The 22,060-nt window shown below is 54.7% G+C and overlaps 1 protein-coding gene across 2 annotated transcripts in view; it reads right to left on the bottom strand.

Moving 5' to 3' along the window:
* The window catches only part of RPTOR (regulatory associated protein of MTOR complex 1), a 271,642-nt gene that overhangs the window by 13,227 nt on the left and 236,355 nt on the right, over nucleotides 1-22,060 (bottom strand). For both annotated transcript variants that reach the window (XM_019735643.3, XM_019735644.3), the window contains exons 22-28: nucleotides 18,018-18,121; nucleotides 17,224-17,407; nucleotides 15,690-15,800; nucleotides 6,143-6,248; nucleotides 3,328-3,442; nucleotides 1,569-1,693; nucleotides 293-397 (exon numbers count right to left, since the gene is read on the bottom strand). In XM_019735643.3, coding sequence (XP_019591202.3) covers nucleotides 293-397; nucleotides 1,569-1,693; nucleotides 3,328-3,442; nucleotides 6,143-6,248; nucleotides 15,690-15,800; nucleotides 17,224-17,407; nucleotides 18,018-18,121 — 850 coding nt within the window. The remainder of the gene's footprint in view (nucleotides 1-292; nucleotides 398-1,568; nucleotides 1,694-3,327; nucleotides 3,443-6,142; nucleotides 6,249-15,689; nucleotides 15,801-17,223; nucleotides 17,408-18,017; nucleotides 18,122-22,060) is intronic.

Genomic DNA, 22,060 nt, shown 5'->3' with positions numbered 1-22,060 from the left:
TAAGCAACACTCGCTTCAAGCCAGGGACAAGGGCTGAGGGCAGGTGCATGCAGGCCGTGGCACGCTCGGGCCGGTCAGAGGCCGGCTGGACCGCCAGCACGCATAGCTAGTCTCCCAGGTGAAGCGCCTGGTGACGAATGAGGGAAGCCGGCAGGTTCATGACTCCAGAACTGAATGAGCTGAGCAGCCTGCGGGGTCCCCCTCTCTCCAGGCCCCTTCGGGGCCCCTCTCCCCCCACCCCAGCCCCTTCCCGCGGTTCTGGATCCTCTTTTTGTTCCCGGGAAGGACGCACCTCGGGTTGTTGGCAGCATGTCCGAGAGCCCCTGCCAAGCGGTCACCATTTCTGGATTCTTTTCCAAATCAGCGAAATTCTTCCAGACCCTGATGGCGCCATCATCTTGGGGAGAAAAGAGGTGGTCAGAACCCAGGCCCGGCTGTCCTGGCGGCAGGCACCGTGGAGGGGAGAGCGCTTAGGATCCGGGATGGGCTGGCTGTGCCCTCACTCACGTCTGGGCAGTGGGGAGGGGTGGGGGCAGAGGCGGGGGGGGCCCGTGCTTCCTCCTCCGCCACTGTCCGTTCTCCCAGCTGACATCTCGTGCTGAGAACCAATCTCACTAAGGGACGAGGTCTTCAGTGCCTGTCACCCCTTCCCACTCCCTGTCTGTGCTCCACACAGAAGGCCCTTCACACCAATCGTGACCTCGGCCTCTGGGGTGTCCAGATCAGAAGATGGCAGGACATTCCTCCCTGCCTTTGGATGCTTAGCACGGGGGAAATGGCCCTGGTGTCCTCGGCACATGGGCAACGAGGGGCGCCGGAGTCCTGTGTCCTTCCTTCCCTCTTCCTGGAGTTGGACGTGGCTTCTTTCTCTCACGTGTGCTCCTCCCTCCTCCCTGGCACCCCCCCCCCCACTACGCCTGTCATCTCTGAAGGAGGCACCACTAGACTGACAGCGACTTCCCATCAGCAAGAAACAGTGATATCACATCTTTAAAATGCTACAGGAAAACGACTGGTAACCAAGGCTGGGTTACTTGGAACACTAGTGTTCAAGAGTGAGGGTGAAATGATGACATTTCAGACCAAAAAGAACGTGTGAGACCCACTGCTGGTAATGAACTACGGCTGAGGGGTCGTAAGGCTGACTGCCAGGGAGAGGGGGCCTGCCCTGGAGAGGAAGGGGCGGAGGCAAGGCCGGCTAGAGACCCCAGCACGTGTCACGGGGGGCCACCTCCCTCTCCCTACCAGGTCCCCTGAGGTCCACTGGCCTCACCTGTGTGGGCTTCTGAAGGCTGGAGGCGCCTGTTCTGGTCAGGGAAGGGCCGGGTCCCCAAGGAGGAGACACAGTCCCTGGGCCACTGACTGGCACTGGTCACTCTGCTTTCCCCAATACCTGGGGAGGGGGAGCCCTTTCCCTCAGAAGCCTCCTAACCCCTTAACGACGGTGGTCTCCTCTTGTGACCAGTCCCCTTTGCCAGAAAAAATGGTCAGGGTCAAAGGAAACTTTGCGCTGGGGTCTCACATCTGTCCCCTGTCCCCTCTGTCCTGGCCACGCAAGCCCCTCTCACCTGTGGCCGTGAGCAGCAGTGAGCAGTCCTGACCATTCAGATACTCCATGGCCGTGACCCTTGTGTACCGAGGGTTCCCGTTGTGGAAGTAATCCAGCTTCTCCCCTTTCTCCCAGTCCCAGAAACTGAAGGGAATACAAGTAGGAAGGGGTGAAAACCACAAGGGGGGGGCCACCTCGCACCCACCAGACGGCCACTCTCAGCAAAACAGAAAACGACGCGTGTTGGGAGGATGTGGGGAAACCGAGCCCTGCTGCATTGCAGGTGGGGATGTCAAATGGAGCTGCTGCTGTGGGGAACAGTCTAGAAGTCCTCAAAATAAACACAGAACTACTGCATGATCCAGGAATCCGCTTCTGGGTTGATACTTGAGAGAGATTTATGCACCCATGTTTATAGCCGCATTTTTCACAATAGTCCAAAGGCGGAGACAAGATGTAACAATTAAATGGGGCACAAACTGATACACAGGAATCAGCATCACGCCTGGCAGATACTGAGCAGCTAAACAATGTCACTTATTACTACCTTAGTTATTAAGAAAAAATGATTGTCTACAGAATCTTCAATAAAATTTCTCCTTCTAATTTAAAGGGCACTGTTAACAAGTACCCGTATACGGTGGCCTGAAGTAAATGCGAACCTGAGGTCAAATTCAGCCCTGCAGGAGCAAACACACGCGGTCCCATGGCAGGTGTGGAAAGGCTCAGTAGCGCCACTGTCACTTACCTGGTCTCCTTGTGCAACAGAATCAACCCAACAAGCAAACAAGGCAGGCTTTATTCTATTTATGCTTTACTCTCCTGTGAGTTGTGTTAAAAGCGAACATATTTAAAAAAAAATTAAAAACTAAAACCTGATCATACTGATATATTTTTAAAAAAGGTAGAAACAACCCAAGTGTCCATTGATGGATGAATGGATAAAGAAGGCATGGTCTCTCCAGATAACAGAATATTACTCAGCCCTAAAAAGAAAGCTTATTCTGACACCTGCAATAAAACACGGATGGGCCTTGTGGACACTGCTCACGGCAATCAGCCAGTCACAGAAAGACAAGTACTGTGTGATTCTGCTTCTCCGGGGTCCCCAGACTCCACATTCATAGAGACAGAAACTGGGATGGAGGCTGCCAGGAGCTGGGAAGGGGAGCGGGAGTGAGTGTTTAATGGGGACAGAGATTCAGTTTGGCGCAATGAGAAAGTTCTGGAGATGGATAGTGATGGTACAGTGTGAATGAACTTAACGCCACTGAACTGGACACTTAAAAATGGTTAAAATGGTAAATTTTGTTATGTGTATTTTACCACAATAAAAAAAGAGGAAAGTAAGAGGTAAGAATAACCCTCATTCTCCCCACCACGTAGCGAGCATTTTCTCCATGACATAAGGGCAATGCTTGTGTCTTGTATTAACACACTTGCTTCTGCAGAGGTGGTAATGGAATTGGCCCGCATACACCCTTGTCACACGTGGTTGCATGAGCCTGTGGGAACAGCCTTGTCTTAATACTAGAAGCTTCCACCACGGCCCGGTCCGTAACCTGGCTGGGACCCTGGCCGGCCTCCAGTAACACTGGGTGGGGGTCACTAGAAGAGGGGCGTAGGGGCCTTTCTCCCCACATTCTGAGGCCTGTCCACCAGCAGCAGCCCACAGAGTTTGGAGGCCAGGAAGGCAGGGGAGGAAGAGGTGCTGCTCCCACCACCGGGGCTCACTGCCAGCCCGCTGAAACGCAAGTCCCGCCCAGCCCCACGCATACCAGATGCTGTCTTTATCGGCGACGGCCACACAAGGTGTAAAGGGGTGAAACTTGACTACGGAGGGGACGCCGGGGTTCCTGTTCAGAAATATCTGGTCGTCCAGTCTGGTGATGCCTGCCCAGAGAAACAAACAAGGGGTCTTACTTCACAGAAAAAAAGGACGACGGATTTGTCCCAAGGCCGATGCCCACACCTCGTGTTTGGGGACTCAGGGGGGCACAAGGAAACAAGCAGGGCCCAGAGTGAGGGCCCGGGCTCCCCGGACGCAGGGTCCCTGCCTCTGCCTGGAGCCCAAAAGCTCCTGCACAAGGTGACACGTGGGTAAGTTTTCAGCCAAGCTTGGCAATGCGTGCATTGCAACAACACAGCAGCAATACTGGGCACTGTAGTCGGTTTGGATTTTATGAAGAAAGCAGTGAAGACGTCAGAGGAAAGCTCAGTCGGCCACGATTTGTCACTCAGGCTCCAGGTTGAAACGTGGGGTGCAGCCTCCACTGTCCACGGTTCGGCCAAAGTCCCAGGGGGTCTTTCGGTCTGGAAAGGTGGTACCTACGACCTGGCACGACTGCGGTGGAGAATCACAGACTCACAGAGGAGCTGAGTGTGGATCTGTCACAGACTCCAAGTCCTGACACAGGAAACAAGTTCCCCAGGTCTGAGTTTGTCTCAGAAGAACAATAGAAAGAGGCTGAAAATGCAGAGCATCAGGACACATTAGAGACATTTTTGGTGAACACCAGTGTAAGGCTTATTCAGAGTGGCACGTGCCCTGGGCCCCTCTGTCCATGCTTGGCCCGGGGTGGGGGGGCTGGCCAGGCCCCTGCATCACCCAGCAAAGATGCAAACTCCCCTTGGCTGTGAACACAGGTCTTGGGTGCTGCAAAGAAGCTTCTGTGGTGTTCGCTGCCCTGGGCTTCGGCCTCTCACCACGTCCCTTTGTTAAAACAGCAGACCCTGGAAAGCCCTGGATGACAGCACGGGAGTCAGACTCACAGGCAACAGGCCCCAGAGGTCCTCACGGTGGGAGCGGCTGGCGCCTGAAGAGGCCTCACTGAGCTGCGGTTTCTTTGGAGGGAGCCAGGACGGCGGCGGGACATCGAGCACTGAAAGCTGAAGGACCCGATTCTGAAGTCAGCAAATGCGTTTGCATGTGTGCAAACACCCCGCACCAGCCCACGGGCGAGGGGGCTCCGGGCCTACAGAGAGAGGGCACTGACTTCCCCAACTCGTCTCGCCGACGCGCACGGGGGCGCTGACGTCGCTCCAGCTACAGGCACCACTTCCCGTCTTTCTCACCGTTTGTGTCGCTGTTAGTACGCAGCCCAGCCGGCTCGCAAATAAAAATAAAACGTGACAGGGTCTGCGGTGACCGAGGTGGGGGGTCGCTGACGTCCTTTCCGCGCGTGCGGTCCCTGTGCCCAGCTTTCTGCGGTCCAGCAGCTCAGCGGCTCCTCTGCGCGTGCGCCTGACAAGCAGCTCGCTTCTCCCCACAAAGGAAAGAGGGCGCCCCTTGGCTCTAGTTTACAAACTTTGTTTCTGTCTTGGCCTAGAAAACCGGTTGTTTCTCGAGTGCCCGGCTCAGCGCTGACCGGAAGTGCCAGCCCCAAGGGTGGTGTCACTGTGGGGCCATCCGCCTGGGGCTCGGCTCCTGGGCTCTCGCAGGCGCAGGGACACCACTGTCCTGCTGTCCCAGCGGTGCGCCTGCAAGCCTCCCAGGGACGGGCGTCTTGACTCTGTGACTCGGAGAGCGCCTGTCACCTGTGCGGCTCTGCTCTCACGGCCTGAGGAACCTGCAGTCACGGCTGCCCCCGGCCGCACACGTCGGAGTGGCGACTGCCAGGCAGCAGACGCTGAACTCGGTCACTGGAGAGGGCGTTAAATCCAGCCACCGACCGCTCGTCCAGGGAGGCAGGGTCACAGACAGCCGAGCTCAGGCCTCAGAAGGGACCGCACACGTTCACGACCAACGACCCTGAGGCATGTTACAGGGTGAGCTGGGCACACAGACGAGGCTGCACAGGGGCGTCCTGGCTCCAGGGGGCACAGTTCCCTGGGTGCGCGTGGGTCCTCATCCCGCTTTACATCGTAACCCAGCATCATCACTGAGTTTTACAGGACAGGGAGGCAAGATCCAACAGCCAATCGACAGAATCCAGAGTTAAGAGCCTGATTAGTGCTCTGCGCTGGGACCCGCCGTGATTAAAGCAGAGCCGGCCACGCGGGAGGAGGCGGAAGTCCACCCCACTTCTGTCTGGGCAAAACTGCGGAAGGAGCTGGGTCCTCACTGCCCACCCACCCTCCCAGTGGCAGGAAGAGGCCCTGGGGTGACGCTGCCTGCGCTCCCGCTGGACCCAGCCTGACCCACCCCTCCAGGGCCTGGGGGCGGCTGCAGCTAAGACGGGCTTGGGGCCCAGCGTCCTCCCTGCCGCTCCACCCGGCGGCCGGGGTCATGCAAGTGGAAGGTTTGGCCCCCTGTTGGCAAATTTGGTAAAAGGGCTGATGAAAATGTGACTGAAATCCAACTTTGGGTGACAGGGACAGCGATGATTTCCAGGACGGGGGTGGGGGGGTGGGCAGCCTCCTCTCTGTGCCTGTCATCTGTCCTCAGGGGAAAGGCACAGGGCCCTCGAGTCAGGGACCCCAGGGCCCAGGGAGGGCTGGCTCCTTGCCCTTTGGCAACGTCAAACCTGAGAGCGCGCTTGTGGGAGAGGCCTGGCGCTTCGCTGGAGGGCACCCCCGCAGGGCTTTGCCCGCCCCGTCCCACGCCCCGCCCCCCGCCCCGCCCCTGCGCCCCGCCCCCGCCCCGCCCCTCACCCTTCTGGATGAGTTGCTGTGCCTGCTTCCTGACGCGGGCGTTGCGCAGAAACCTCCACTCGCGCTCCTTGCGGATCTGACTCTCCAGGTCGTGTTCTTCTGGGATCTGCAGCAACAAAAACACCAAATGAAGTTCAGCAACTAAAAATAACTGTTTGCCAGAAAAAGACTCCTCCTCCCACACGCCGGAGAACCCGGGTCCTCGGGTCTGGCCCGCGCGCCCCACGCCCACTGCCAGGTACAGAGCGCAGGGCCACCAACGGAGGCTGGCCCCCGAGCTCCTGCGGTATCAGGGCCACCCGCTCACGGCCACCGGCTGCGGGCTCGGAAAGGACCACCTGGCCTCCTCCTAGTGCTGGGGAGCCGTCTGCACCCCACCGGCCTGGGCGGCTGAGACCCCGGGACCAGTGCAGGGCCGACTGGGGCGAGGAACGTAGGACCCCAGGCCCCGTGGGCCGTGCGCTGCCCTGTTCCTCAGGGCCCAGCCGTGGAAGTGGAGGCTGCGGCCTCGTGTGGCAGGACAGGGTGGGCGGCTCTCAAAGCGGCGGACAAGATGCTTTGGAGGGGTGAGGTGCAGAGGGAAGGATCCGGGCGTGGCTTCCGCAGGGGGGGACACGACAGCAGTGCTGTGCCAGACCTCGGCTAAGGCTGAGCCGGGTGGAGCCGCCACTTCACACATGTAAAATGCAAAATCCTAGGACGCTGTGCTCAGAGGCTGTGCCTTCCTTCTTTCTCTGATGCCAAAGGGAACCGGGGCCTCTCGTGGGGGACAAGAGAGAGATGAGAAGGAAGAGGAGATGCCTGGAAAAGCAGCAGGCGGTGGACTGCTGGGTGTGACAACTGCCACACAGGCCAGGGACCACATGGAGCTACTAAGTGTCCCACTCAGCGGCTGTCAGACCATCGACTGCGTTTTCTCCTCTCCACTTACCATCTCTCTTCAGGCTGAGAAAAAGCTTCTGAACGAACGAGGGCCCACACCCCGCTGCTGCCTGGCTTTCCTCTACCGGAGCAGCAGGGTATGGGTGTCGGGAACAGTGTGACATGCTTAGGATCGTGACACGCCGTGGATTCCTAACACTCCTGGCTTCTGCTCAGACAGAAACCAACTGCGATCGTCTCACGGAGATGTGGCCCTGAGAGCTGACGTCTCCTCGCCTGTGTGGAGTGATGTGGGGCTCAGGACAAAGGGACAGGCGTCCCCACCGGGCTTCTGGAGAGCGGCAATCTGGGCCATTGCCACGTGGCATTAACCCACATTCGGTGGAGTTGTGACTCAGGGAGCTGTGTCTTACTTTCAGTACCTCTGAATTAAGTTCAAGGGGCTCGGGATAAAATTCAAAACGGGTCATGACTATCAAGATGGAACAAGACTGACAAAGGCAGAGGGGAGGTGGGCCTGGGGAGGCCGGCTGATGCGATGTTAACCTCTCAGACACGGCCTGAAACAAAGCACGTTCTGGGGGCATGATGTGCGAACAAGTGTGCCCTGTGATGCCTTTTCACCTTGCCATGTTTTACCGCTTTTCCCATCGTTTATTTAACAAACAACAACGCGGCCCCTAAACAGTGAGGTCAGAGGGCCGCAGCGCATATGGGGCAGACGGGCCTTAGCAGCACGGTGCTGACATGACTGCCACATACCTGCCACGTGTGTGACAGCTGACGGGTGCCCTTTGAGGTACAATGCTGCAGCCACTGCTGTGTGAGAAGTCCTGCGTGTGGGCATTTTCCTACTGACGGCACATCTTCAGTGTCAGGCTAAGTGACATGAACGGCATGTCACCCCTTGGGGCATAGCTCTGATGAGTGCTGACAGTTATGTAACCACACCACAGTGGAGACCAACTCTGCCTGCCCCTGCCAGCGCCCCCGGCCTTGCCTGCCCAGCCCAGTCTCGGCTCCCACCTGTTTTCTATCCTGTAGTTTTGTTCTGCCCTTTCCGGAATGTTGTGCAAATGGATTTTAAGTCTGGCTTAAACTTTGCTGTGGGGCCCTACCCCAGTTTATCCACTAGGCTGTTTCTCGTTTTTGGTGATTATGAATAAAGCCACTAAAACATTCACAGAGGTTTTTGAACGAACACAAGTTTTCAGTTCTCCTGGGTAGGTAGCCAGACGTTTCCAACGTCTGAGAGCTTCAGCGGCTCCGTCTGACCTTGGTGCTGAGATGTTAACAATTTTAGCCGTTCTGAGAGAAGTGTGGTGGTGTCTTCTTTGCGGTAATTCGCACGTCCCTAATGACTAACTTCAGATATGTGATTCACAACTTTTTCCTTTGGTCTGTACCTTGTGTGTTCATTTTCTTCACAGTTATTAATTTATTCAGTTTATCCCTTTTTTTCTTGCATGGCTTGTGCCTTTTGCGTCTTATGAAAGAAACCGTCTCCTATCCCCAAGTCAGAAAGACCTGGAAGTTTCATGGTTCTCAGCTTCACGTCTAGGGCTGTGGCTCACTGACTTGGTTATTGTGTCAGGTGTGAGGGAAGGACCAAGACGCTCTTTTTTTTGGCAAACAGACGTCCAATTGCTACAGCACCCCCTGTTGGAAATCCACCCTCTCTCCACCAAATTGAACTATCGTGGCACCTCTGTTGAGAATCAATCGACGTGCTAATGTAGGTCTATTTGTGAACTCTGTTCCCTTCTATTGATGTGTCAGCAGCTTCACATGCCTTGATTACTTCAGCTTTACACTGAGTCTTGAAATGAGACAGCGTGTGTCTTTCCGACCTCATTCTATTTCAAAAGTTTGGTTATTTTAGTGTCTTTGCTTTCCCCCACTGATTTAAAACAAAACCACTCCTGGGACTTTGATTGAGGTTACGCTGATCCATACATCAATCTGGGGGACACTAGTGAGTCTTTCAGCTGTGAACATGGTCGTCATTGGTCGAGGCTCTTCTCTGAGTTCTTTGATCAGTGTTCTCTGTTTTTCAGATCTTGTATGCATTTTTGTTGTTGTTTATAGCTAAATATTTCGTGTTTTTTGGGGGTGCTATTGTAAATGGTTTAATTTCAGTTTCCAATTGTACTTATAGAAAATACAATCGATTTTTGTATGACTCTGTATCCTGCAATCTTATTAAACTCACTTATTCTAGTAGCATTTTGCAGATTAGTTGGGATTTTGTATATACACAATAACGTTGTCTGTGAACAGAAATAGTTTTATCTCGTCCTGCCCACCTGGATGCACTATTTCCTTTTCTTGCCTTATTGCACTGGGTAGGATGGCTGGTAGGAGGATGCTGAACAGCAAAGGGGAGATCAGACATCCTTGCTTTATTCCTGAGTTTAGGAAAAAAACTTCAGTCTTTTACCAATGAGAATGATGCCAACTGTAGGTTTTGTAGGTGCCCTATATGGGGGTAAGGAAGTTTCCTTCTAGTCCCAGTTTGCTGAGCACTTTTATCATGAATGGCTGTTGAATTCTGTCAAGTCCTTTTTCTGTAGCTACTCAGATGACCGTATGGTTTTTCTCTACTCCGTCGAGACATTCAATTACATGACTAATTTTTAAAACCCTGGCTCAACTCTCGGGACAGAATCCACTTGGTAACTAGTATATTATCCATTTTCCACACTGCTGCATCCGACCTCTCAGATGAGGATTTTGGGCCCATGCTCATGAGGATATGGTTTGTAGTTACTTATTCGGGACTGTCTTTGGCTGGTTTGGGATCCGAGGACTGCTGCGTCGTCACCCAGTGGACTGGGGACACTCGCGCCTCATTTGCTGCAACAGACGGTGTGCCACTGGCCTTAATTCTTCCTGGGAGGTTTCACAGGACCTGCCAGTGAAACTGTGTCTGAGCTCTCTTTACTTTGCTGGGAGTAGGGTTTCCAGGTGGGAATTCCTGCCCATTCTCAGGAAGATTTTTCGCTTTCCTACTCCTGAATCCTGAGAAAAGTTGGTCGGGAAATGGGAAAATTGGCTCCTTGATCCCAGGAGGTTAGTAGTATCGGCGTCACTTTGTGGAAACGATGCATGTAGAGAACAGAAAACAGTTTATGCATCGGGATTCAGGAACGGGAAAGTGAAAAGAATTCCTAAGAACGGGTGGGCATTCCGGCCTGGAAACCCTAGCTGGGAGGTTTTAAACTATAAACTCACTTCCTTTAATGGGCATAAGACGATCCAGGCTCTCCCTTTTGTACTGACTGAGCTTTGGTAGTTTATGTCTTTCAAGGATTCTGTCTCGTTTGTCTAAGTTGTTGAAATTACGGGTGCACAGATGGTGGGGGTGTTTCTGGACTCTCGGTCTCACCATCCACCTGTGTGTCCGTCCTGATGCCAACACCCCACTGTCACTGCCTGGTTGCGGCTACGCAGTAAGGTTTGAAATCAGGAAGCCTGAGTCGTTCTGCTTTGTTTGTCTCTTACAACAGGCCTTTTCTTCAGTGCTATCCCGAGTCCCTTGCATTTTCATCTGAATTTTAGTCTCAGCTTGTCAGTTTCTGCAAAGAAGGCAGCTGGCCTTTTCATGGGGATGGTGTCGATTCTGTGGGTCTATTTGGGGAGAACTGCCAAATTAAGTCTTCTGATGCTTGAACATGCAATTTCTTCCCATCGGTTCAGGACTTCTTTAATATCTTTCAACACGGTTTTGTTTAAAAAATGTTTGTTGTAAAGAAAGAACACATCTGCCTTAATCAGCGATACCTGGGTCCCTGGCTGTTTACGATACAGCAGTGATTTATAAGGTAAACAAGGCTGGTGCCCCACCAGCACGCCAGAAGACAGGCAAGCAGGGACACACCAGTCCCTCTGGCGTGGCCGAGTGGAAACAAGTTAGAGAACACAGGTTTAGCCCCACCCCCAGCTAACCACAGGCTCTGTGCAGCTGTCATCAAACCCAAATGCTCGTCCCATGCTGATGTCCTTGGAGGGGCACCCACCTATCTGCTTTCCTCCTGAACCTTCCAGGGATGGCCTGGAAGCATCCGTTAGAAGCTGGGCACAGTGGCACAGCTGGCCTCCTGACACAGTCAAAGCCACACTGAGCAAGCGGGTATGGAATGGACTGATGGTGCGGCCGAGTGAAATTCTCGGACTCGGACTGCCTGGAGGTTTATGTACAAGAAGGTCACACACTGTCATTTGTCGTAGGAAAAAGCAGAAGTCGTTTTTGGGGAAGGATATTTAATGATATGAGAAGACAGTCAATGTTCATAATACTGTCAGTGAAGACAGGAGGATACAAGCAGTGTGTGTGGAATAACCGCAAAGGTGGGGAGAAAGCCACGTGTGTGCACGTGTGTGTATGTGTACGTGAGTGTGTATGTGTGAGCAAGTGTGTGTGAGAGTGTGTGTATTATGGGTGATTTCAATTCTATTATTTTTATTTTCTGAGTTGAAAAAATAGGTTAGTGTACTTTAAGAACAGTTTCATAGATGTGCCGACTCAGTGACGTACAGAGCGAGTCCCCGCTGCCCCACAGTGCGTGCACACTCTCCTCAGGGCGGGTCAGGGCTCCGCAAGACTTGGCTTAGCATGAAGGGCTGTGTGCAAGGAGCCGACACTCACTGTGCATACCATGTGTCGGAACAATCTGGCCAGCTCGTTTTGTAAACGTTACATTTTACGCTGTTCTAAATTACAAAACTAATAATCATTCTGTCTAAAACATTCAAACAGCGCAGAAATCTAAAATCTAAAAAGGGCAGTTCTTTCCCGATGGCAATTCCACCTTCCAGAAGTAACGTATTAACAGCTTGACGTGTAACCTCCCGGGTTCTTCCAATGGCTGCAGCGTCGGTGGGCTCATCCCGGACCAGCTGATAATGTGGCCTGCTGTGTCGAGGCCACCCAGCCCAGAGCCCGCAGGGACACGCCGATCACTGTCGGGGTCGTGCAGGGCGTCGTTTGAATTCAGTCTCCTCCTAATTAATATTCTGTTTTGGCTTTCAACTTTTTGCTATTACAAACAGTGCTGTGCTGGGCACCTCTGCACAGGTGTTATTACACATCCACGCAGAGTAGTGAGGTCAGGGTCTACTTCTCGGAGTAGGACTGCCGGGTACACCCCTTCATAATTTTGATGCCTGCTTCTGAACTGCCCTGCACCAGGCTGGCATTTTCCCACCACCACCGTGTCTGAGCCCCACTTCCTGGTAAGCCAACCTCTGCATAAAGTCAGTCTTTGAAATCTGCTCACCTGAGAGTGAAAAGAAAATGCTACTATTGTAATCATAACCAATTTCAATGTATCTTTTTTAAAGCACATGACATACCGTCTTTAACGTTCTTTCTAAAGCAGAGCTCACATCTGCTTCAGAAGAGAGAAGGCTGTCACATCAATCAAAGGGGGACACATCCAGGACAGTTCTTTTCGGTCACACGGACCTGTAAGCCGTCTGACAACTGACAGAGAAGCTGACAACACTGGCAGTGCCCTCCTGGTCCCTTTTTGGTACTCCACCTTACTAACCATCAGTCACACACGATGGTAATGCCGGGTATGAACTATTACCTGGTGAATATTTAGTTTCTTACACTCACCTGTGAAGGGCTTTAGGGTTGGGATTCTTCTGTCCTTTCTGAGGTACGATCCTAGCCTCGAGCGACTTTTAGTTCACACGTGAAGCAGACTAATAAAACAGTTCCCAACGCATTTTATTGCACAAACATGGCCTTAGATGACTAAATTAATAGAAGAACACCCTGTGACTACCACCTGGAAAAAGTAGGAAAAAATGTAAAAAACAGCACGATGAATCGTGCTTTTAGAAAAGGTCTCTAACTAATCTCAAAGAAAAGCCTCTCGAGTCCCTGAGCAGCCTAACCTCTTAGCTGCCGTCGGGAATTAACAGACAAGAGTGAGAATCGTGACAGAGCTGCGTTTCCACGCGTCACACCCAGAGCTCGGCGTTTCAAGCTGCAGCCATGCACGAGTTTGTTTTCACGTGCGTGGCAGGGATGGGGAGAGCATCACACACACATCTGACAACTATCTCCTGACCGCCCCGAGGGCCTCATGGTGGACGCCTCTCCCTCCTGTCACACGGTGCCCACGTTTTGGGCGCCAGTGCGGGCATCAGGCCAGATCACTGCGTGCCAACCTCTGCTTCCTCCATGCGAGCAACACATGGGCTCCTCCCTGGCAGGATGCTCAGACACACTTCCAGGTACGCAAACAGAAGGACACACAGGCAGACGGATGTGCTGCCACGGCTGACACAGGGCGGCGTGGCATTAGCCACAGAGCAGATGCTGGCTTTGGGTCTGCACGCGAGTGAAACCATGAACATACATGTAGCGGTCGGACCTCAGCCCTTGCCTCTGGGGCACTTTCTCCTGCATGCTGCTCACATGTGTGCACGGACAGCGCGCTCGGCTCAGCGCCAGTTAACTACATCGTGCTGAGACATATCCTTGGCGAAAAAAGTCAAGTTCATTTTTAGGTTTAAGAGACATGAGTTTAGGGTAATTCCAGCCATTTCTCCCTGTCATCACACGCAGTGGCTGGGAACACTCATGTTTCAAAGACTTCGAGAAAAGCCGCTCATGACCATCCCAAGAAATCACCATAACGTACAGCTGCTGACAAGGCAGCCAGAGGGGACCAGGACACCCAGAGTTCTTCGCAGCCTGACCTCCCCTGGAGGCAGAGGCTGTGTCAGAGCACCAGGCCTCTGGGAACATGAAACTACAGCCACGGACCCCAAGGCAGATGGCAGCACCGCTCCAAGGCACCAGTGAGCGTCCACTGTCTCCCGGTACCAAGCCCAGCGTCTGCTTCCTCTTCCCGTCCTCAACCAAGAGGAGCCTGGGACGGAAAGGGCTAGACAGCGCCTGACAGCCCCCTGCAGGGCAGCAGCAGCCCAGCGGGTCCTGGACGTGCCTGGTGACCGTGACCCACCCCACCGGCTGCGATGACCTCTTGTTTCTTTAACACTTCTTTTTCTGACTATAAAGGTGCTTGTGCTTAATGTAGAGAATGTGGAAAAGACAGAAACGTATAAGAAAAACAAATTCGGTGCCACCGGTATCACGTCATTCGTTTCCTTCCCGTCTTCCGGGCACAGACGTGTGTGTCCGGCATTTATAACCACGACCACACAACCACGTCATGTCACAACTATGACAAACTGCAGTCGCATGTCTCGCTTTTATTTCTGTTAAAAATTTTATCATGAGCCCTTCCTTATATTAATTTTTAAGCTTAATTTTTAAACAGCTCCAATAATGTATCAAATACTTCATAATTCATAACCATTCTCCTTCTGTTGGACATTTAAGTGGATGCCAGTTTTTGCTATTATAAATAATACACACATCATCCATAACTCTGATTACGTCCTTAAGTGAATATCTTAGCAAACGAATGACTGGGTCAAAGGGAATGGCTGTTAAGGCTTCTGATACTTCCTGACAAACTGCTTTCTGGAAAAGCTGGGTTGGGTCCAGTTAAGAGTGGAAGACGGCTTTCCACTCCCCTTTCCTCAAAGGGGCTCAATAAATCAGAACTTTATTACCTGCCTCAGACACTGATAACGATTATTCTGTGTTTTGATGGACAAAAATCAGTGTCATTCCAGGGAAAGAGAAAAGCAGGCAGAAAATTGTAATAAAGAGTCCAAATATTCTTTATGGAAATTACTTAGGTGTATAGCTTGACATGCGATTAAGAACAAGCTGCAATTTTCAATTTATAATTACTTTTGTGAAGGAAGAAGAAGGTTTTCTAAGAACGTGCTTCAGACCAGGAACTCTGAAGACGGACCCCTTAACTCCCTGCAAGACGCTGGGCATGAGATTCGCTGTGACAAAGCATCGTCCGTCCCCCCCAAACACCACCCTGCATGTGTGGCTCGAATCTGCAGCGACAGGACATTTCGTCTCACGACTGTGGCAGAATTAGACCTGAGAGGTAGTCTCCCGGAAAGAGCCAGATGCATCAGAACTAGCTCCAGATGAGTCTTTAAAAAAGGCAGTGGGCTGAGTCGTACAGTGCAGAGCTGTCTCAGCAAGGCCTGGGGACAGCCCGCCAGCGGCCCTCAGCAGGAGGGGTTACAAAGCCGGGAGTCACCTTGCCAATCAAGACAGAATGATGCATTTTACACTGGCAAGCTCAGGAATGACAGGCTTTTTTCTTTCTTTCTTTTTTTTTTTTTTTTTTTTTTTTGAGAAGACAGGAAGGTAAATGAAGTCTGTGTCTTTTGCTGCTTTATTTTAACTTAACACCATGACAGAAATTTGCTGTCACCCTTCAACAGTCGCAAACGCGGTGGGACAGGAGCCCGAGGGACAGCGTGGCCGGCTGGCACGGGGGGCCCTCAGCAGCCCTGGCCACCGGCCTTGGCTCACGGCTCAGGGACGCGGCTGGCGTGGCCCCCCCAGGCCAGCAGCAGCCACAGCGAGTGGCCGGCTGAGGAGCCCAGTGAGCAAACCCCGGGGTTCAGGCCATCAGCTCGGAGCAGAGGGGCTCAGACACCCCAGGCCAGAAGCTGCGGCTCCCGGGGAAGGACGAAGGGGGCCGGAGCGCGAGGCTCATGCCTCAGGGGCGTGCCCTTTGAACAAGAACCAACGGCGCGTGGCTACCTTCATGACGGGCTGAGCAAAGTACCGGACGCTCCAGTCACAGAAGCCGGTCTGCGTCGTGGCCGAGATGAAGCCCTTATGTCCGGCGGCGTCATCCGGGTCATCAGCGGTCTTCCGGGCGTTCAGAAAGGAGCGGGAGGAGAACAGAAACAGGAGTTGCCACGTCACTCCCAGGTCACGTGTGCCTCAAACAGCTCGCACTGCCGACAAAAGGCAGGCAGCCGCCTGGTTTCTACAATCGTTCCTGTGCTGCTTACACTTCTGTGCCCTGGTGACCAAGGGGCGCTGAGTGTCAGGACAGGGGACAGGGAGCCAGCGGTGGGGCGCCGTCCGAGTCAGCTAGGGAACAATGTCCCCTTGGGGCCAGCGAGGTGGCCTGGGCTGTCCCTCTCCTGAGCTCGCTGTATAGGCCCATCTGCACGGGGCCAGCACTGCGACCAGGCCAGCCAGGAGCCTGGATATGGGCAGGGCCTCGGCGACTCTGTGCCCACTTGTGCGCAGGAGCTCCTGGACGGAGCGCGTAGCCCACACGGCACTTCTGAGTAATTAAACTTAAAGTACTGGACGCTGCCTGTTGGGACAATGCGTCCGTGCGTTTCCTGCTGCAGGACCTACGGTGGCTGGGGCTGTCACAGGAATTCGCCTCACCAGGCTGGGTCTGAGAAGTTCCCGCAATGGCTGGGGTGGCTGGACTGACAGTGACCTTAGGGAGGAGCCCCCGTCACCCAGGGAGGCTCGCCTGGAGGAAAATGTCACAGTGGCAGGCATGACAAGGGCTAACTCCTGCCTGGTAGGGGGACGGCACGCTGCCTGCTGTCAGCACTGCCCTGCTGGGCCAGGGCACCAGGATCGTGGCTCCCACCTGGCCACCCCACGTCAGGGTCCAGCCCGAGGCCGACCCTTGCACTGGCCACACGTGGCTACTTTTCCTTCACAACAGTGGAGCCGAGGAGAGCAGAGCAGCTGGCCTTGCAAGCCAGGTGGGCTGGGCCCGGTGGCACGTGTGGGGACCGTCCTTTCACCAAAGTCACCGTGCTGGCTGCGGTGCCCTTGGTGTTAAAATCGCTGGTTACCAGGAGCTGGGAGAGCTGGGTGGCACCCACAGCGGCCTGAGCAGCCTCTCAGAACGCCTAGCAAAGGCTGAAAAAGCGGCAAACTCTGGACAAGGTGGCGAAGGCCCAGCTATGTGTCCTCACCGCCCCGGAGAATAAATCAGTGTCCCACCATTGCCTGAAAATTCTTTTCCAACCTTGTGAAAGGCAGACTGGGCCCACCTCTGGCGTGAGTGTTTATGGAAAATGCAAACAACTGCGTTAGAGCAAACCCTTCCGGGGAGCAGGCGCCCATCGGGTGGAGGCAAACGCTCTTCACCCACGAAGAGAAAAGCAGACAAAGGCCTGTGCCCATCCTCACGTGTGGCGTGAGGCCCAGGAGCCAACCAACCACAATGTCTGCAGAGCGCGGCCCTCGGCATCTGAGCTCACGAGAATCAGTGCTCAAGTCGCGGCGCCACAGAAGGCGCAGATGTCTGTACCTGGTCCGGGCCTTTGTCAAACATCTTCCGTGTCCGGGGGAACTGGTGGGAGTGGGGCGTGTACTGCACCCCCACGGGGCCAGTGGCGCCCGGCCGGCCTTGAGGCAGGTCTCGGCTGACCGGCTGCTTGGCCACGTCGTTGGTCAGGCTGGAGCTGCTCGCGCTAGACGTCGGCGGGGAGCCTCTGCCGTCAGGGAAGAAGAAACACTGTATTTCACCCAGAGCCCGTTACCCTGAAACCAAACATGAAGCGACTTCTCCCAGCTCTGCCCATCTGCCAGCTATGGCCAGCGGACCCAGGTCCTCATCTCGGAACACGCTCCATCCCCAGACCTGTCACCGTGACATCCAGACAGCAACTGCTGGTGCCGACTTACTACCCTTCTAGCTTCTGCCTGCAGATTCCAGGGACCAGTAAGCCGGGGGAGCAAGCCGGCTTCGGACTCAGCGAGCCAGCCAGGTCCACACATCTGCCCTCCTTGGACTCAGTGCACAGCCTCCCACTTCCTGTGGTGGGAACACGGCTCCCACTGGCTGGTTACAATGGGGAGAATGCAGACCCCCCTTACAAAGCCCCGAGGGTCCACGTGTGCTGTCACAGTGCGTGGAGCCAGGGATTGCAGGAAGGAGCTCACATTCGAGAGATGTGGGGTGTGTGAGAGAAGCAGGGAGAAAAATAAGATGAAAGTGGGGGAGATGGGGTGATGGGGTGGACAAAGAGCTTGGCGGTGAGAGGGAGGGACGTCCTGGGGACTCAACCGCAGGCCTGGGGACAGGAGCCCTGGGCCACTCACCCTGCCTGCTGGATGTGAATGCCCTTGTTGGTGGGGCTGGCGGGCGCCGACTGGGTCAGAGAGGACGTGGTGAGGATGCGTTGAGGCCGGGCGTTCATGGTGGCCTGGAATGGCAAAGGGACAAGTCATGTGGACGGTCAGTGGGTGAGGAGCTGAGGCTGCGAGACAGGCACGCAGGCTGGCGGTGCCTTTGCGTGGCTTCAGCAGAGAAGGCCCTTTGGCTGCGGAAATCTCACCCATGGAAGGTCCCCCATTGAGAATACCCCCAACGTCACCCTGCAGATAAAGTGACATTCTTTTGCTTTTCCCGAAATCATGCACCTGGATGCAGTGAGGCCCAGGTCACAGGCCAGGGCTGACAAGGGGCCAGGTCCCGGGAAGCCGGGAGAGCCCCCTGGGGCCTTGGCTGCTTTGGGACCACGAGCACCACACCCCTGCCCTCCCACCGCCCTGAGGGCTGAGCTTTGCGTTCACAGTGAGAACACACCTGCATCTGCTTGTCTTTCATATTTCAAAGGCAGCTCAGCGCTATCTCCTGGGATGCACCCGTGGGGGACGGATGCCGACTTCCCGCCATGCACGCTCCAGGTTGGACGCTGCACAGCAGGAAAGGACCTACACCCTCTGGACACTGGCATTCAGGAGGAAAGTGGCTCAGGTAGAGTGGAAATCAGGTGTCTGCTGCAGTGGTACGTGATGAAGAAACACTACGCAAACGGGGGTGCCCACCACTCCTCTGCTGGGGACCCACCACCTGCCAAGTTCCCTCGTGGACGTTCTGCTCACAGCGCACTGCTCAGCTGGGTGGGCCTGCTGGCCCCAGACACCCATGGTGATGGGCTCAGTAGGGGCTGACGCCGCGGGGGTGAGCACTTCTCTTGTGTGAAGAGGGCAGGGCAGGCGCCCGGGTGCGGTGGGGGCACTCGGCTCCAGGAGCTGGGGAGCCACCCAGCAACCACACAGAACCTGGGCCTGGTGGGGCGCCCTGCTAGCGGGACCTCGCACTGGCTACTGATGGGACCCGCACGTGTGGTCATTCACTCGGCAGTGAGGGTGCCGTTCAGCTGACAGACAGAAAACCCCGGAAACCGAGCAGCCGTACAACTCTGTGTATCATACCACTGTTTCCCACAGTCCTTCACTCCGAAATATAAAGGTAAGAAAACTTAGCCATAACCATCCTTTAAAAAACGTGTTAATTTTTTAAATTACAAATTACAATGTTGTTTGTGAACTTCCTTTGCTGTGGTGTTTTATTTATTTGGCCAGAACTATACACATACACACACACCATACACGCATTCAGACTCACACATATATACCACAAACAGAACCCCCCCACACACACCACCACACACATACCACACTATACACCACACACACACACACACACACACACACACTCACAACCATATATAGACACACACATATAACCACACACATTGTGCACACACACACACCACACATATACACACAAAACCTGAGAGCAAAATCATCCTGTAAGACGTCTAAAAAGGGAACAGAAATTTAAGCTAAGAAACTATCGGCTTAGTATGAGTCTCCTCAGGATTTCCAGACAGGCAGTGGGAGGTGAGGGGAGGACGAAACTTCTGGGGCTGAAGACATCAGCAGAATGCGCACACCTTTGAAAGCACAGGCTCCGTGCTGGGGGCTCCCGTGGGGCCCTCCCACTCTGCCTGCTTCCTCCTCTGCCCCCTCCAAGGAGGCTCCAATGTGAGCAGCGAGTGGGAGCCAGCGGTGACTCAGTCTTGGGGTGGTGGGGGGCAGCCCCGGGTGGAACCCATGCCCCTGCAGGGCCAACAGACAGCCCCGCTTTAACGCACGTCATGCCCATGGCTGCTGCCACACAGTGACTTTGCAGCAACTGGAAATTCTGAGGGCGATGGGTACGCCACGGGCTAGATCCCCTGACCACAGCCCTCCCGCTGCTGATGGGGGTTTCGGGCATAGATGGAGTTTTCCCGAGGCTAACGATTCCTATCTGTCCAACAAACACTGACTCAGCGCTGATTCTGTGCTGGGTGTGGGGCTGCAGCGGCAGCGGGAGGCGGCCCCCTGGGGAGGTGGCCAGGCAGACCCGCCTGCCTGAGGAACTGGTGTGGACAGGCTGCTCGTGGAGCGGGTGGCCAGCCGGTGGAGACGCTCTCCAGGGAGGCTCCTTCTGCTCCGGGCCGGTCTTTTGGATGGGGAGCACATGCCAGGAAAGGACAGAGAATGACAGTATGTTTGCTGCGTCTGTAGGACCTCAAGAGCCCACCGGGAGCTCCCATTCCCACCCCCTAGGCTGCACTGAATCTCTGGCCGCCAAGCAGATGCCCCCAAGAAGGCTGGAGAGACCCCTTCCACAGCAGGGCCCTGTCAGGGGGAGGCCAGTGGGGTTATGGCTCCGAGTCAGCTCTCAGAGGGGGCAGCACTGCTTTGTTAGACACTGACTCTTTGGGTCAGACGTCCCCTTTCAGCCCCAAGCCAACACAGTGACGTGCACATACACACACCTCTGCTCCTGCCCCGGCAGTTGGGGGTGGGGGTCTCACAGGAGCCTGGGCTGCAGGAAGCCCGGCTCCAGCTCCCAAGTGCTTTCTTGACTCTTTGTTCCTCAACTAGAATACGTCACCTCATAGGACACGGAGACCCAATGCAGAGAAAACGGCATGAGAAGCGTGGATGGTGTGGACCGTGGGTGCCCACCTGGACCTCAGTCAGTCAGGGCTCAGGATCCCACGGCGGGCGTGTGGCTGCCCTCTCTCGGGGGGCAGGGGTGGGGGGAGTGAAACATTTCAGAAGTGTCCCTGTCAACTGTGTATCAAGGACCCGGATAGTGAGAAGCGGTTGGTTCCCACAGGACTATCCAGAGAGCTGCTGGGCTGAGAATGACATGGCGCCCACTGGCTGCTTGGTCACTGAGAACAGACGCCATAGAAACACGATTCTGTTGACGTAACAAGGGACTTTTCCGTAAACTACAGTTCCTAGGCAAATACATCTCCTTTTGGGACTCAGTCTAGGGAGTGTAAGAAACAACAGTGGTGACAACAGAAATGCCTACTAGTTACTGTTGGGGAGTCACGGGGGCGGGGGACGCAGCATGGGCCACCCCCGTCCCCACAGGAAGAGATCTGGCATCGGTGAGGCCGGAGTCTGACTCCTTCCATTTTCATAGAGGGCAGTGAGGACTGGGAAGGTGACAGTAATAGACTAGCTTTGCTGCCTGTGCATCGTCACGCAGGCCAGATGCGGGGGTCGCTGCTCTTAGTCCCCAGTGGCCTTGGGGGCCAGCGCACAGCGATCCCTGCGAGGAGGAAATGAAAGCTGGGGGTGTAAAGCACCTGACAGCTGGAACGGGACCCTCGGCCACAGCCTGTGCTGTCCCAGGGGAGCCACTGCTTTACCTCGTGGCCGGGAGCACCTGTGCCGGACCCTTGAGACGGCCCACAGCAGAGTCTCAGCGTAAACAGCCACCGAGTCCCAGTCCTGGGGGACCGGGTCTCCTGGGGCTGCTTCTGTGCCTGGCCTGGCAGGGGCTGCCGGCCAGTGACTCTCAGGAAGGGCAGGGTCTAGAGGCTACGGTCCTGTTTTTAGGTGAGTAGTTACATTTTCTCACAAACATTAAAAGTGGTGGTTATTGCTACACATGACCCTGACATTTGAACACCTGCAGCTTAAAATTTCTTTCCCAGTGTGATCCCCAAGCCACGGACGGCAGGAGTGGCCATGGCGATGTCTCTGGGGCTGACACGGGTACTGACGGTCAGTACACTCTTCTTTTCACTTCTACACAGTCAGAAATTTTCTGTAACAAAAAACTACAAGCAAAACGCAAACCCCAAGCCCATGGAGAGGGGATGGAAACACGTGAAACTAGGCATGGCTCTTGCACTGTGTGGGTTCTTTCCTATACAGCTGGTGACAGTTTCTGTATCTGATACAGAATTCTGTGGGGCATTCCACAGGAGTAAGGCTGTTTACGAGGAACAAAAATGTGGCCTCAGAGTTAGATGTCTAAAATAGGCCTCTCTTTTTGT

Source organism: Rhinolophus sinicus, chromosome 12 (genome assembly GCF_057876585.1).
Source record: "Rhinolophus sinicus isolate RSI-liver-muscle chromosome 12, RSI-T2T, whole genome shotgun sequence".
NCBI lineage: Eukaryota > Metazoa > Chordata > Mammalia > Chiroptera > Rhinolophidae > Rhinolophus > Rhinolophus sinicus.
The sequence above is the reverse complement of the archived record's forward strand: the minus strand, read 5'-3'. Positions and strand labels throughout refer to the sequence as shown.